This window comes from Phodopus roborovskii, unplaced genomic scaffold, assembly GCF_943737965.1.
Source record: "Phodopus roborovskii unplaced genomic scaffold, PHOROB, whole genome shotgun sequence".
NCBI classification, from domain to species: domain Eukaryota; kingdom Metazoa; phylum Chordata; class Mammalia; order Rodentia; family Cricetidae; genus Phodopus; species Phodopus roborovskii.
Window position 1 is genome coordinate 8,286,547 of NW_026126409.1, and position 14,868 is coordinate 8,301,414.

At 43.6% G+C, this 14,868-nt stretch overlaps 1 protein-coding gene across 1 annotated transcript in view; it reads right to left on the reverse strand.

The window, feature by feature from the left end:
• Positions 1-235: 235 nt before the first annotated feature.
• Efnb2 (ephrin B2) overlaps positions 236-14,868 on the reverse strand; it is a 43,201-nt gene continuing 28,568 nt past the window's right edge. The window contains exons 3-5 of the mRNA XM_051181962.1: positions 5,922-6,014; positions 5,125-5,238; positions 236-3,771 (exon numbers count right to left, since the gene is read on the reverse strand). Of these exons, the coding sequence (XP_051037919.1) occupies positions 3,383-3,771; positions 5,125-5,238; positions 5,922-6,014 (596 nt within the window). The 3' untranslated portion in view covers positions 236-3,382. The remainder of the gene's footprint in view (positions 3,772-5,124; positions 5,239-5,921; positions 6,015-14,868) is intronic.

Genomic DNA, 14,868 nt, shown 5'->3' on the forward strand with positions numbered 1-14,868 from the left:
GAGGGTTTTCCTGTGTGGGGTGTCAGGACTTTAATCAAACTTTATTTGTAATACATGCATGACTTGTCTGGAGAAATGGGCATAAAAGGATCAGGGAATAGAAGTCTCTGGCTAATTGTGATTTTAGAAATAACAAAAGGGAAGAAATCAAAATACAAAACAAAAAAAAAAAAAAAAAAAAAAGAAAAAAAAAGAAAGAAAAAAATAAAAAGGAAAGGAAAATACTTTGAAGGCGTTTTTTCCATAGGAAAAAAATATTTTATTTTTTTAAGAACAAATTCAGTTTGAAACAGACGTGGAATGTGACTGCTCGGATCTCATTTTCTGGGGCTGACTGTCATGTGGAACTAAAAGGCAGATTTAAAAACCTATGACAGGCTATTAAAATAAAACAAAAAATATTTATAACTCAAGCATAATACTGTGTTACTTACAAATTGGACAACGAAATTAAATAAATATTCATGGTACATAATTACGGCACAAATATGCAGCAATTTGGCAACCTTTTATACCATTTTTTTCCTCATTACAGTGCAAAGGGGGATGACACTGCCGTTAAACAAGCTGTAGCTAAATACATTGCAAAATTCAGATTTTATACAAAACATCTTGCTTAGACTTTATAAAAAACCAACATTGCTCTATGTACACAATCTGGGTAAGAAAAGCCATTTCTGTCTTGTTTTCATGTGTATTTTTATTAAAAAGGTGAATAAGGCTACTGTAACACCCCGAATCCATAGACAGTAAGATCTGAACCTATCTATTTACAGTATCTTCAGTTAAACATGATGGTGCAAGCTCCGAAGTCGGGCGACTAGGGACGATAATACAAGCAAGGCATTTACAGTAACTTTTCGAAAGCTGAACCAACTCCAAACAAGGGGACAGTTGGTAGATTGTCATTTTCTGCACCAGACACAAAACAGACGCACAGGACACTTCTCAATTGGTTGCAGGTAACTCTTCATCAATTCATCTGATTTTTTTTCACAGTTTAGCATCAGAACCAAAAATGTAGCCAACTGATGACACAAGACATTTGATTTCATTAAAATCAGACGGTTTCCCATGTCTCCCCTCCTCGTCCCTCTCCCCCATTCCTACAACTTTTGATGGCTTACAAGAAAATCTTGTGTGAATGCACAGGAGAGGTTGGGGTGATGGAAAGAATTACATATGTACTGTGGCTGATTACTATGGCAACCCTCCACAGAAATATGATATAGATATATATAATATATACTGGAGATATATATTATACATATATGTACACACGTGTACCACACACCCACTCACACATACACATACATTGAACCAACATCATTTTCAGGTTTGGGAAGTAGGGAATAATTTCTGTGACAATTTTTTTCAGGTACTCACTGGAGGTCTGAGAACCTTCAAATGCTGTCATTACAATTTCTTTTTCCTCCCAATTTAGAAAGCAAAATGTTACCATAGTAACAGGACTCTGTTAAAGATGTCTATTTTGCATAGCACATAAAAAAAAAAATAAAGTAGGCTTCCTGCTTCCTGTTTATTCTTCTGGAAGGGCAGGGATAGGGGCAGGAGAGGAGGAGGGACCCACAGCTAAACCCCCACAGTGTGACCTGCTGGATTCCAGAGAACACTTCAGCCCACAGGGCAAGGGAAAACCCATCATAGGCAGTGAATGCCAGCACATCTTGTCATTGTCTAACGTAGGGCACAGTTACACCCGTTCCCTGGTGTTTGGGGGTTGGCATTCCTAGCCTACAGTTCTGTGAGATGTCTGCCGGACTTTGTTATTCTTTGTTATTTGCTCTCATTACTGATAACTCTTGGGGCGATACCGCTTCTCTTAGAAGTAGCTCTATCTGGATCTTTTACTTTGTAAAGCGCTAAGGGCTGGGACCGCTTTAATGGCCAGGACAAATGAGTTCCATATCTCATGGTGTGTATTGTGTGTAATCTTAAAATATATATTAGTAAAAATCTTTCATTTTATATCCCTTGTGACTATACACCTATTATAAATATGTCCTATCTCCCTCCTTCCCCTCGACATCATAACTTTACCTCCATCTTAAGGACTCTTAGAGGTGGGCCATGTGTGCTTTGCTTTGACATGGAGCCCGGGTACAGCCTCACAGCCCGGACAGCACGGCCATAAACCAAAAACCAAAGTGTAAGGCTCAATCGGGGAGGGGGAGGGGCACTTACGGGGACTGGGGGAATCTGACCAACCTTTCCTAATGAGAATTCCCCAATAACCTCAGTGGTGATGGACTTACAGCCTGTTTGACCTTTGGCTTTTCAACTCGTAGGTCAGATTTTGGCTCTCTGCTATTCTCCTAAATGCTTTTTCCCTGTGTTTAATAAAATGTGGTAATATAGCAGCTGAGTCTGCTTAAACCATCTCCCAAAGCAGACACACTCTCCCACAGCTCCAGGGCTGTGCTTCTTATTGCCAGTACCTCAGCAGTCCTTCGCCAGAGGCCTGTCCTCTCCTTCTGTACTCTGGCTGGCCCTGTCACGACAACAGCCCCTTTGTTCCACTTCAGGAGAGGGACAAGGATTCCCTGCTGCATAGCTGTGATAGTGAGCTCCCCACCACTCACCACAGTCTGTAGTCTCCCACCTGCCTCGTTCCTCTCAGCAAAACTAAAGCCCTACTTATTGTTTCCTTCTTGCTTCCCCTCTACGTTCCAGGGGCCGCAGCCCTGACCTGCCTGACCTGCCTGCGGTGGCAGCTGGCACCTTCCTCTCACTCCACCACACCTCCTAGGCTTTTCCTGGCTAACCCAGGCATGCCTCCAGGAAAGCAGGATTCTGTACCTAATACCCTTCTAATTTGATCTCGGTGGAAAGGGCGGGGCTGGGCTGGGGCTCTGTGGTGAGTGTCCCTTAATGTACAGGATGTGGAGTGAGGGGTCTGGGGAGGTGCAGCAGAGCCCTGGCAACAGGAGGAGTGAGTGAGGACTAAACTCTAGAGATCTTAGAAAACCTTACTGAGGTTACCCGAGGTCCGAGTGACAAGTCCAGTGTGCACGGCAGGAAACAAGGAGGCAGAGGCCGGCCTGGTGTGCAGCCTTCTCCTAAGATGCTGCTGCGTCATCCATAGCCCACCGTGTCCTCCCTGGGCTCCGCAGAGGCCTGAGTGGCTGGGTGCATGGCTTGGAGGTCCGCGCGGGAACGTGGCAGTCCAAGTGGGGCTCTCCTAGCAGTCTTCCAGCTTCTGGGGAGGGTCTGCGGTTCCCCAAGGCCGAAAAGCTACAGACTACAAAACTGTCCAGCTCCAGGCTCTTCCAGGAGGCATCCCGCTTCCACAGCCAGGCTCAGGCTGTCCCTGCGCCCACAACAAGGCGCGAGTTCCCTTGGGAGGCGCAGGTCCCAGGCCTCAGACCTTGTAGTAAATGTTGGCAGGACTCTGTGGAGGCATCTCCTGCACAATGTACACTGGGTGCCCATAATCCCCGCTGACCTTCTCGTAGTGTGGGCAGAAGACGCTGTCTGCAGTCCTTAGTGGTATGATAACGTCACTGGGTTCCGAGCCGTTGTTGTTGCCCCCTCGCTTGGGTGTGGCCAGTGTGCTGAGTGACAGCGTGGTCGTGTGCTGTGGAGAGTGTTTGCGGTGCCTCCTGCGGTACTTGAGCAGCAGCACCACCAAGGTGATGATGATGACAATGAAGATGATGCATCCTGATGCGATCCCTGCGAATAAGGCCACTTCGGAACCTAGGAGATTGTTCCCCGAATGCCCTGCGCTGTTGCCGTCAGTGCTGGGACCTGCACAGGAGCAAAACAGCCAGTTACTCTGGTCCTGGGGCTGCCCTGTTGCTTGCAGAAAAGTATGCTCCAAATGTAAACAATTAAGCACAGCCAACCATCAACGCACAGGATGAACTTGACAGAGATCATCAGAGGAGGTGAAGGGGCTTCAAAGTTCCGACACTCACATACCATCCCAACCGCTTTCTAATGGCAAGACAGCCTGTCTGGCACTGCCCTAGCCTCCACACTTCAGGATGCACCAGGCTCAGCAGGAAGAAAGGCACCTGCTGCCACTCCAGAGTAGGGTACATCTTTGCCCTCCCCTGTCCTTCCCTCACTCTAGAAGCCGAGCGTCATGTGAATCTTCAGACGTCTGTCTTCCTGGGAGAGCCCTGCCTTCTGCAGACAGACCTGCCTACTAGCAGAGATGTGCCAGAAAGGAAGGAGTGATGGGGCCCGGGAAAGGGTTCAACTCCAAACTCGGTTGTATTATTTGATTTACACTTAAAGTATATTTGGAAGGCAGCAGACGCTCTGGCACTGAGCAGACTGCTAACCCAAATGTTAGCACTAGAGAATTGCCTGGCACCATTATTCTATCCATTTATCAATTTGTCCCAAGAATTTGACACATCTTGTCATTGAAAGTTAGAGGGAAAAAAAAAAAAAAAACACACACACACACACACAAAACTTCCTTGACTCTTGGAAAGAGGCATAATATTATGGTAGATATGAATTCTCGCCACCTTCAAACCAGCACAAGGATCCCTCCTAATACAAAAGTGCTGATGAGTGTGTGCCAGTTATTTTGTGAAATGGCGCAGGCACAATGAACCAGAGCTGTTGAGAAAATGAGGCCATTTTACATAGCATGCTGTACTCTGGTCAGTGGGCCCTTCAATGTTTTATTGTACACAGAGAATGTGAAAAACATTAAGAACTGCCACCTGGAAAGTATGCCATTAGGCAACATTTTCTAAGATTCGGAAAAGGATCGTCGAGGCTCTTTGTGGATTAGATGTAATTAGATAGGGATTAGAGCACAAATTACATATACATTAACATCAGCTCTGGGATGGTGTCGACAGTGAGCGGGACACAGCATCAGCCAATGAGTACCCGTCAGGTGGAACGTCACTGGTAACCGACCCATCTGGTGGGCTCTGCTATTGTGACTGTTAAGAGATTGACAGGGTTGAATTAATCTGTTTTAGTGGCAGAGTTAATACTGACTCACTGAGAGCAAAGACCCCAGGCATCTGTGCCCACGAGTGAATCCCACTGGTTCAGAAACATTGTGAGGCTCCTTTGCCTCTAGGGGTTCTAAGAAAATGCACCCCACAGACACACACCGCACTGCTGTACCTGGATTTGGTTTCACAAAGGGGCTTGTTGTTGAACTTCTCCCGTTTGTACCAGCTTCTAGTTCTGGACGTCTTGTTGGATCATTATTCCTGGTTGATCCAGCAGAGCTTGCATCTACATGAAGAACAATCGATTAATCATGGCACAGACATCTGACAATATAGCAAGCTTCAGGGAGTTGCACAGATATCTCAAGAGGCACAAATAGCAATGAACATAAGACTCTTTATGCAAAGCACTGTGAAATACAAGAATATAACCTTCCTTTTTAATCAGAACGGTTATCCTAGTTATTTCGGAGGTTTAGATTAGGAGGCCATCTGTGGAAACTATAGGGATTCTTGCATTTGGCAGTCAAAGCATCGCAGATGACATTTCAATTTCACTGAGCAAGTTGATTGACTACTATACCGGTCTCTAATTAGAAGAATAATTCTTTCTTTCTGCACAATAGGTTGTTCTACATGAAAACAGATTTGAGAATGAAACAGAGCAGCTGAGCCAGTGTTTGTTTACATACTGGACACTGATTTTTTCAAAGAGGTGTTCTGCACTGTAAAGTGCAGCACCTAGACACTATCTCTCTGACCTGAACTTTTGGAGAGATCTCCAATGAGAAAAACTTAGCATGTACCTTGGGGGTGGGGGTGGGGGACTCTGCCAGTGGCCCAAAGTACAGAGAAGGGTTTGCCTTCAAAACTAACAAGTGGGGTGACAGTGGGCGTCACCCCAGGTGCCACGCTAGCTGGGGGCTACACCAGGTCACAGTGGCGTCACAAAGCAGAGATGATCTTTACCTTGTCCAACTTTCATGAGGATCTTCATGGCTCTTGTCTGGCACACCCCTCCCTCCTGGTTATCCAGGCCCTCCAAAGACCCATTTGATGTAGCTGATTAAAAATAAAATGGACAAAACAAAAAAATAAAGAAAAATCAGGAAATCAATAGGCCAAGATTACATGAACATGAAATGTCTGAAAACAATTTGAAAAATAAGAATTCACTCTTTGTCACAAGTTTTCTGAATGTATGGGATGCTGAAAGCCGAAAAAAAAAAAAAACAGAAAAATAAACAAAGAGAAATGGATCCTGGAAACATTGCTACATGTAGGCTACCTGCTTCTAAATACAGTTAAACACACCCTCCCATATACACATGGTTTAGAATTACTCTACAGGTAAAATGGACAGCACCTTCCAAAATACCCACAGACCCCTAGGGGACCAAACCAGAAAGTGCAAAAGAGCAAACATAGTAATTTCAAAACTTGGTAATCATCTCCCAACACCTGCTTCCTCCACTCCAGACTTCCTGCTTCAAGAACAATTAACTTGATGCTCTGCTTGTCAGGCATCCAAGTTCTGTAAACACTAGCAGGGGAACCTTCTAACACCCCTTGCTCCTTTCTCCAGCCAAAAATGTGCTGAAGCAGCATCCTTAGAACTCAGGTCTTCTGAGTCTGCCTTCTCATCACAGTATAAGTCCCTGCAAGCATGTGGTTCTATCAACCCCCATTAGCCACTTCAGCCAAGTTTCCTGCTAGGGAAAACTCCATCTGGACAGAGGGTTAGCACACCCCTTTCTCTGTCTGGGTCTTGGGACAACCAGGTGGAGGCAACCACCTTGCCCCACATGGGCCAGCTGGACTCCCTTTCCACCTTAACAATGAGGGGCCAGAGGAAACGCAACCCTTCTACAAGTGCCTTTCTGTCTTTCTAAGCTGTTCTGTCTCCACGAATTGCTGTTTGTCCTTAGGTCATTGAATTCTCTAAATGGCTTTGTAACTAAAGCTGCAAAGAGATGGGCTGTCAGACTATGTAACGAGGAGCAGGCTTTCAGTTACAGTTCAAGTTTGAGTAGGAGGAGAGGGTGGAATGTGCTGGACACTGCTTCCCCTTGAGTTCAAGGGGCAAGGAACAGAAGTGTTTCATATACACGCCTGTAATTTCAATCACCTTCCACTTAGACTATCAAAGTTCTGTCTGCTAACACTATACTCGGAAGAGAATGAAAAAGGGACAGGTGTTCTGGCAACTTCTTTCAACCTGGTTGTTTTGTTTTGTTTTCCAAGAATACCATCACCAAACAGCTCCAAATGCCTTCATGGTTCGTAACTAAAAAAAAACAGACACAAATTCACTTCTGTGTTCTGGGATGATCAATGTTTACTCTGATTATTTTCCTAAAAACAAAAGGTGCCTCTTCTGCTGAGAGGGTATCATAGTTGCATCTCTTTCCTCTGTCTTTGCTGACACTAAGTTTTTCCTGGGAAAATAGGTAAAAGTTGCCATAATAACTTTGTTGGGGAGTTACAGTAAGCTAAACAGTATCCACTCACAGAAATGTTAGTCAGATAAGTCACAATTACCATTTAGAGAGACTGTGTGTTTCTGAGAACCTAAAAAAAAAAAAAAAAAAAAAAAAAAAAAAAAGGCCTTTGTTCTTACTGTTACTATTTTTCCTATCTTCTTTTCCCTTCTACAAAAAGTGGCTCAGCCTCAGAGCCTCTCTCCTAAGGCAGAATTCTCAGTGTGGGGTACTCTGAGCACTGTTTCCCGTGGCCTAGGGCAGGGCTGAATCTTCAGTTATTGCTTAGAGTTTTCTCACTTCATTTCTCAGGAATCAGGATATGTTTCCATAGAGAAAGAAGTAGAAAAGTGATCAGGTTCATGAAAGCACCAGTCAAATGTCTAGTTTGCTTAATTTGAGGAGAATACTAAGTTCTAGACTCAGGATAAGGCACCTCATGCTAAAGCACATCCTATTGAAAGTAAAATAAACAGCTTTCTTTTCTTGCTAAACCTCTGAACACTCATCTTACAAAGGACAGTGATAACTGAAAGCCAAGCAGGGAGTAGGGAGAACTACAGATCTCTTTGGCTTAATCTCGAAGGGAAAAATCAAATTCAAATGGAAAAGAACAACAAAAGGAAGGCGGGCAGGTCAGGAAGCTCCACCACCTGCAAGCACCCGTATCTACAGGGCTCCTGCTGAATTCTACCATGTGGAATGTGGTAGTCATGGGAGGGGAACACACACACACACACACACACAGAGAGAGAGAGAGAGAGAGAGAGAGAGAGAGAGAGAGAGAGAGAGGAGAGAGAGAGAGAGAGAGAGAGAGAGAGAGAGAGAGAGGAAGGGAAGGAGAGGGAGAGGGAGATGTCAGGCATATTTATATACTTTATTTGGTAGGCAATGCCTTTTCTAAGCCAGAATGTTTGTGTTGAGCTCCTCAGGTTTACCTCGAGGATGTTCATGCCCCCCTCCACCACCAGATGTAAAGATCTTTAAAGGAATTCCAATTAAATTTCATTCAGTGATTTAGCACCCAGCGACCATGGAGGGAGACAGGGTTGAATAAAATGGAAACCACAGCTTTAAAAGCTGCAATCTTTTTCTCCCCTTAAGTAGACCTATACCCAGGAAAAAGAAAAGGAAGGAAGGAAAAGAGGGAGGGAGGGAGGGAAGGAAGGAAGGAAGGAAGGAAGGAAGGAAGGAAGGAAGGGGGGAGGTATGAGAGGCAGTGCTGTCAGCTTGGTGGGAAGAGTGGAAAAGACTGGGCAAACATAGCATTCTGAACAAGGACAGTTTTCTGTTTTCCACTTTAAGTTAACTTGGAACTTACGAAAAGTCAGTGGAAAAGCCTGGCAAGAACTCATTACCAACTGATGTTAGAAATGGGCAAATTGTACTACACCGTTCCAAGTACCACCATGAAAGGTAATAATGGTCACAAGGAAGTATGGATTAGGTAGGGTACTTGTGACACTCATGTCTTTGAGTGTCAGGCCTCTTCCCAGACAGAGTCTACCGAGGTGATCAGAACGGTGCTACATATGGTGGTACCACCTGGTGCCTGGGCCGGTTTCCTGCCTCAGTGGGAGAGGGGAGATGACAAAGCCTATTGAGGTCTGGCCTTTCACTACTTCCTGATCTTCTGAGAGGTGAGCAAGCAGTTTTATACTCCAAGTGGCATGGGACTGTCTCTACAAACTGTAGGCCAAAAGCAACCCTTCCTCTTTTGAGCTGCTTTTACCACAGCAACAGAAGTAATGGATATGGCTAGGAATGATGTGTCATGGAAAACGCCATTTTCAGATGTCTGTTCCAACAGGATCTTTTGAAGATTATGATCTTCGGGAGTGTAACATGGTAGATAAAAGCCTTATATGAGATATGACCCTTAGATCTGATGTAAATTTGATTTTTCTACATGTCTTCAACTGATAGAGTAATTCTTCCTCTAGAGGACCTGCCCCTGCAGGAACAACAGCCCTGTGTTCTGTCCCAATTGTACCTCCTTCCTCCTGGCCATGAACTACTGAAACACATCACAAGATTAATACTCAGATGTCCCTCCACCCACCCACCCATCAACCTGGAACCTAGAAGCTTAGAAGGCTCAGCATTGATTTTGAAACATAACAAGAAAATTGCTAATACTTAGGAATAAAAACTGTTTCCATTTCATTAGATAGTTTTGCAACTATTTATATCATTCATTTGGACATCCCAGGGAATTTTTAACTTAAAGAGTAAAAATAAATGTTACCCCATTATGCTCAGTTTCTCTCTGTATCACTCCACCAGCATTATCTAATGTGGGCACAACCATTGTATTACCCAATGGGTAAAACTGCATTTAATCACCGAGAGACAGGAAAAGTAATATGGTTATTATACCTAAGCTTTTATTTAGTGTCCAGACATTTTTTTTCTCCCCTGGCCTAGAAGGGAGGGAAATAGACTTTATAAAACTAAAAATAACTTGAAAATTTTCTCCATCCATTGGGGAGGTGAGCTTGATAAAGATACATACTATTTTTATGGCTGGCTTTTAAAAGCTTTTGCTTCTTGGGTCTAACTTAGGAGACTAAGACCTGAGGTTGAGGGCTGGAGGTCAGTGCAAGAAACACAGACAGACTCCTCCTTAAAACATAAACAACTAAACTAACATTCAGAGTTTGTGATGCCCGAGTTTCCGATTATCTGCTGCTGTTACTGGGCTAGATGAGCACAAGCAGAGCTAGGGAGGTGGGAGCTGGTAAAATGGACAGCATAGATGGATACTGCCCAGGAACACTGCATGCTCTGCTCTGCTCCCTCCCGGGTCAATGTATGGCTGCAGCTGGATCGAGTTCAGCAGGCGAGAGTGGGTTCATCAGGTAGAGGGTGAAATAGCCCACAAGTGGGCCTTGTTCCCAGACAGACTGGGGAAGGGAGGAACCACCCCACAAAGGACACAGCTTTGGGTCCTATGGGCAAAGTGGTATATGAATGCCTAGTCACACCATGGAGGGCAAGTCAAACCTTTTTAAGTGGCCGTGAGAACAGAAAGTAAATATAACAATTAACAAAAGCAAGTTCACCAAAGAGATACATGGTAAGTGTGTAGGGTCAGGAAAATCACAGAAGCTCTTCTGGCCTTCCATAGGACTGAGACAGATGGAACACCTTACATTAGCAAGCAGCATTTTATGAGAATCTCTACCAACACCAAATTCTATCTACCCCATTTGTTGCCCAGCATGTATCACACGCTGGCCACACTAACTCTGCTTTCTTGGGTAAGACTTCCCCCAAGCTCAGCGCAGACATCTGAAGAACCAGCAGTAGCCTAACTGGCAAACTGAGGAAACATCATCCAGAGGGACACATGACTTTAAAGTCGTCCCAACACACAGAACCAGTGCTGCAACACTGAGTGTCAAACGATAAAACAGAGAGAGCAAGGTATGCCAGCTGAGATAGAGACAAGGATGCTGATGAAGATGCAGTTATTTAATGTCAGCACCCAAGCTGGGGAGCTAAGATCTTTCAGCTTAGCTTGGTATCAGAGTAAATTCCAAAAACACAATACAGACCACAGAGATGAATCTCTAGAGCTCAAGCTACTGTTGTTTTCATGCCTTTGTTAGTAAGGTCATTCTCAAAGATAACTGTAACAGAAGGAGAAAAAGTCATAAACACAGAAATAATAATGTCCAGGGAAAGCCAGAAATCAATGCCTGTTTTTAAAAGGGACAATGAGAAAATACCCAAAACAAACGCCAGTTCCAAGCACAGGGAGGAGAGGGAAAAATTCATTTCTTTTCCTGTGTTTTCCACTGTGGCTTCTCAGGGAAAAAGTGGGATGTATCCCCCTCACTTCCAAGGAGCTCACAGGAAACTGGCTAAAGGGCAAGAGTCTGGCCTTCCTTGTCTCTGTAATGCTAAGCTCGTCTTGTCCTTGAGTAAAAGCAACACGTACATTCCTCATTTTCAACGAGAAACATCCATTCAACAAAACAGAAAACAAACCCATAACAAGAAAACAACCCAATGTGGGTCCTGGCTGGGCTGCCACTCACATTTGACCAACTGTCTTTGCAGGAAGGGGGCTGTCCACTCTTAAATATCATAAACTGGTGGGGATATAGGACACATGCACTTCTTGTCCAGGGGAACAGGGGCCCAACTCACAATAACAATCACTCCCATTAAAACTGTGTCGCTGTCACTGTATTTCAAAGTCTCCAAGCAGCCAACCATGCATGGAGAATAGCTGCCCCAGGAGCTTCCGCAAAATACAATAAATCGGTTTCTGCACTGGGAAGAATGGCTTGGAAAAAGCCCATCTTAAAAAAAAAGTCACAACTTAGACCTTGCCTCTTCTCTTCCAACATTAAATAATGACTGAAGCCATGGGTTCAGTACAAAAGGATGGGGTTTTATGTATGTGTATCTTCACTATTTCCTGAGCTCAAACATTCTATATGAACTAAGATATGGTCATTCATCAACAGCTCAGCAACGTAAGTCTTAAAAAAAAAAAAAAAATAGCCACTTGGAACCAGTGTTGGTGGCGCACACCTTTAATCCCAGCACTCAGGAGGCAGACGCAGGTGGATCTCTGTGAGTTCCAGTCCAGCCTGGTCTACAGAGTTAGTTCCAGGACAGCCTCCAAAGCCACAGAGAAACCCTGCCTTGAAACCCCTGCCCCCCCCCAAAGAAGCCACTTGGACATATCTTCTAGTACTGTTTTTATGGATGTATACTGGGAAGACTTGAATGGCAGAAGCTGCTTGGCCACTTTCAGGAGCTGAGGGCTCTCTACAGATGAGTGTGCAAGGGTCATAGGAGTAAACAAGGCTTGGACCCCAAGGGATAACAATTCATTGGGGGGGGGGGACAGCCACAATATCTAATCATGAATATCATTCTAAAACATAAGATGAATCAGGGATTACTCCCAAAACCTTTCAACCATTGAAAACTACAAAGATGGTGTCAGTTATCTGTGATAAGTAGTCTTCAAAAGTGGATGGCTGAAAGGGAAGCAGCAATACATAGCGGGCCCATGCTTGTTAGTGTGCCATATGCCTACAGAGATATGCATGAGTGAGTGTATACACACATATGAGAGCATATATCAAGAAAAACTGGCCAAGGGCTGGTTATGGTGGCACATGCCTTTAATCCCAGAACTCAGGAGGTAGACACAGTGAGGCAGAGGCTTTCAGGCTAGTCTGGGTCTTGTGAGATATTGAGCAGAGTTGCTAGCATCAAAAGTCTCAAGTTTTGAACTCTGTATTTCAGGTCAGGGCTGGTCTAGGTCTCTGACACTATTCTGAGAAAGGTCAATGCACTGCTGGTTCTGTGGTCCTGTTTCAATTCAGAAGATGCTTAAACATGGGAGGTCAGTTACAAAGTATTTTCCCTCAAAATGCTGCTTGCACCAATTTGGTCTCTTGATTTTTAATGAATTCCACTGAGGAAAATGTTGCTTTCTAGCCTAAGATTTTATTGCTAACTCTGTGGTGACTTATGCAAGCAGGACTTCTCATTAGGTAAATAATAGTAATAATTTTCAACATAATTTGGTGGCACACACCTTTAATCCCAGTACTTGGGAGGTAGACGTAGACGGATCTGGATCTCTAGTTCAAGGCCAGCCTGGTCTAAAAAGTGCATTCCAGAACAGCCAAGGATACATAAAGAAACCTTGCCTCGAGAAACAAAACGAGAAACAAAACAACAACAATAACAACAACAAAAAACAAACAACAACAAGCCTTACTTTTACTTTTCTTATGTAAACACTTCCAGATGTTTTGTTATTGCTACGATTCAGAGACAGTCACAAACTTGAGGATAGTATAGTCCACAGTAAAGTGATAATTACCTCTACAAAAGAGTCACCATTGACATGAGCTAAAACTATTAACAGAATTGTGTTTTAAAAATAGGTTGCCAGATGACCATTTCAATAGCAATGACTGAAGTCACATAAAAAAAGAATGATATAATAGTTCTAAAGATAAAACATAATTCACTATTGTCTATTAGCTTAACTTAAAACTCCTGATTTTTAAAATACAAACTTCCTATTCAAGACAGCGATAACATCTCATGAGCCATATACAGTTGAATGGATTATTTGTGGCACGTAATCCATTCTCTACTCTCTGCGTTTTTAAAAATATCTCAGTGGGTAGGAAAGGGTTGGAGTAAAAGTTCATGGGCAGTGGGGATAGGGAAGGACAGACATCCTACAATACTCTTGTTCACCCAACTGTCACTAATTGCAGGCAATGATATCAATGACTCAGTAATTACAGAAAGAACAGCAATGAAGTGGAAAACGTCCATCCGAGTAGAGTTCATGGCTATAAGTAGCATCTTATGCAGTGGCTGAACTGATGTCCACTGACAGCTTAGGACGGGGCGCCATGGAACGAGCAGCGTTGCTCTTGTGGCACAGCAGTTTAGGTGGTCATGAAATGATTTGCTTTGACCATTGAGAGACCTGATGAAGTAAGTACCCCTGTTTAGATCAGCCCTACATGTCAACCTTACTCCTGTGCGGGACTCAAAGAATCCAGGGCGATTTCCCACATTTATTTCAATAAAGGAATAACTTCATTCCATAGTTTAATAATAGGAATGGCAAAAATGGGGATAATTCACCATTGTAAAGTGACTTTCAAAGCAGAGCTGTCACTCAGCATCACATAGCCTGGCTCCTCCATAATGAGATCAATTATGTTCTTGCCCAAGGCTGGGCTCATTTATCAGTCAGTCTATCCTGCTACCCTCCACCCACCTATCCATACACCCACCATCCACCTATCTACCCATCAGTCCACCTATCTTCTCATCTACCACCTACCATCCATACACCCATCCATCGACTGACCCACCATCCAACATCCACCCACATATCTGCAGCACTTGTACTTAGCTAAGAAAAGTTAATATCTCTGTTTCTATACTGGACTAACTTAATTTTAATTACATTATTATTTAGCAACTTTCTGTTGATGGGCTCAAAGTACTTGCTAATTTCATAAAACAAATCTAGTATAATCTTATTGAAAAAAAAAAACAGATTTTAGGTCTATTAGGAGATTTTAAAAGAAAGAGAAAGTCTGAAATAACAGCAAGGGCATTTCTCATATCTTTCTTCTCAGTGGGTATTGCTATGTTGCCCAGGTTAGCATTCAACTCCTGAACTTGGTTTTCTGGGTAGTTGGGATTATGCATACCACAGCACTCAGCTTGCCTGTACCCTAGTAGGATTTTCTTCATTCACCTCTGGGGATTTTTGATAAAGTTGATTACATGTTATATAATGCACGAGAGGACATCACTACCAATATGTTTGCAGAAACAATTTGTCATTTATATTACATGAGCTTAACATGGTTCCACATGCAGTATGTATGCATTGTGTCTGTCTCCTGCCTTTACCATCCCTA